The sequence below is a fragment of the Lindgomyces ingoldianus genome (genome assembly GCF_010093535.1).
Source record: "Lindgomyces ingoldianus strain ATCC 200398 unplaced genomic scaffold BDR25scaffold_37, whole genome shotgun sequence".
NCBI lineage: Eukaryota > Fungi > Ascomycota > Dothideomycetes > Pleosporales > Lindgomycetaceae > Lindgomyces > Lindgomyces ingoldianus.
In genome coordinates, this window is record NW_022985198.1 from 238,331 (window position 1) to 238,866 (window position 536).

Here is a 536-nt window from a genome sequence, read left to right on the forward strand (position 1 = left end):
AGCGCCCGCTGGTGCATCTCCTCTGCCTCGTCCATCCTGCCTAGGTCCGCATAGAGAAGGCCCAAGTTGTTGACCGTGTCGAGTGTCGATGTATGCTCAGGTCCCCATGCCTTCTCCTTTCCTCGCAGTGCTCGCTGGAACATCTCCTCTGCCTTATCCATCTTGCCTAGGTTCCTGTAGAGGTTTCCCAAGTTGTTGACCGTAGAGAGTGTCGATGTATGCTCATATCCCCATGTCTTCTCGTATCCTCGTAGCGCCCGCTGGTACATCTCCTCTGCCTCGTCCATCCTGCCTAGCTTCGCGTAGAGAAGGGCCAAGTTGTTGACCGTGTCGAGTGTCGACTTATGCTCAGAACCCCATGCCTTCTCCTTTCCTCGAAGCGCCCGCTGGTACATCTCCTCTGCCTCACCCATCCTGCCCTGGTCGGTGTAGAGAATGCCCAAGTTGTTGACCGTCTCGAGTGTCGATATATGCTCAGATCCCCATGCCTTCTCGTATCCTCGCAGCGCCCGCTGGTACATCTCCTCTGCCTTGTC

General features: G+C 56.2%; 1 protein-coding gene across 1 annotated transcript in view; it reads right to left on the bottom strand.

The window, feature by feature from the left end:
- The window catches only part of BDR25DRAFT_269768 (TPR-like protein), a 4,822-nt gene that overhangs the window by 887 nt on the left and 3,399 nt on the right, over positions 1 to 536 (bottom strand). Inside the window, exon 9 of the mRNA XM_033687176.1 lies at positions 18 to 536. Coding sequence (XP_033542544.1) covers positions 18 to 536 — 519 coding nt within the window. The remainder of the gene's footprint in view (positions 1 to 17) is intronic.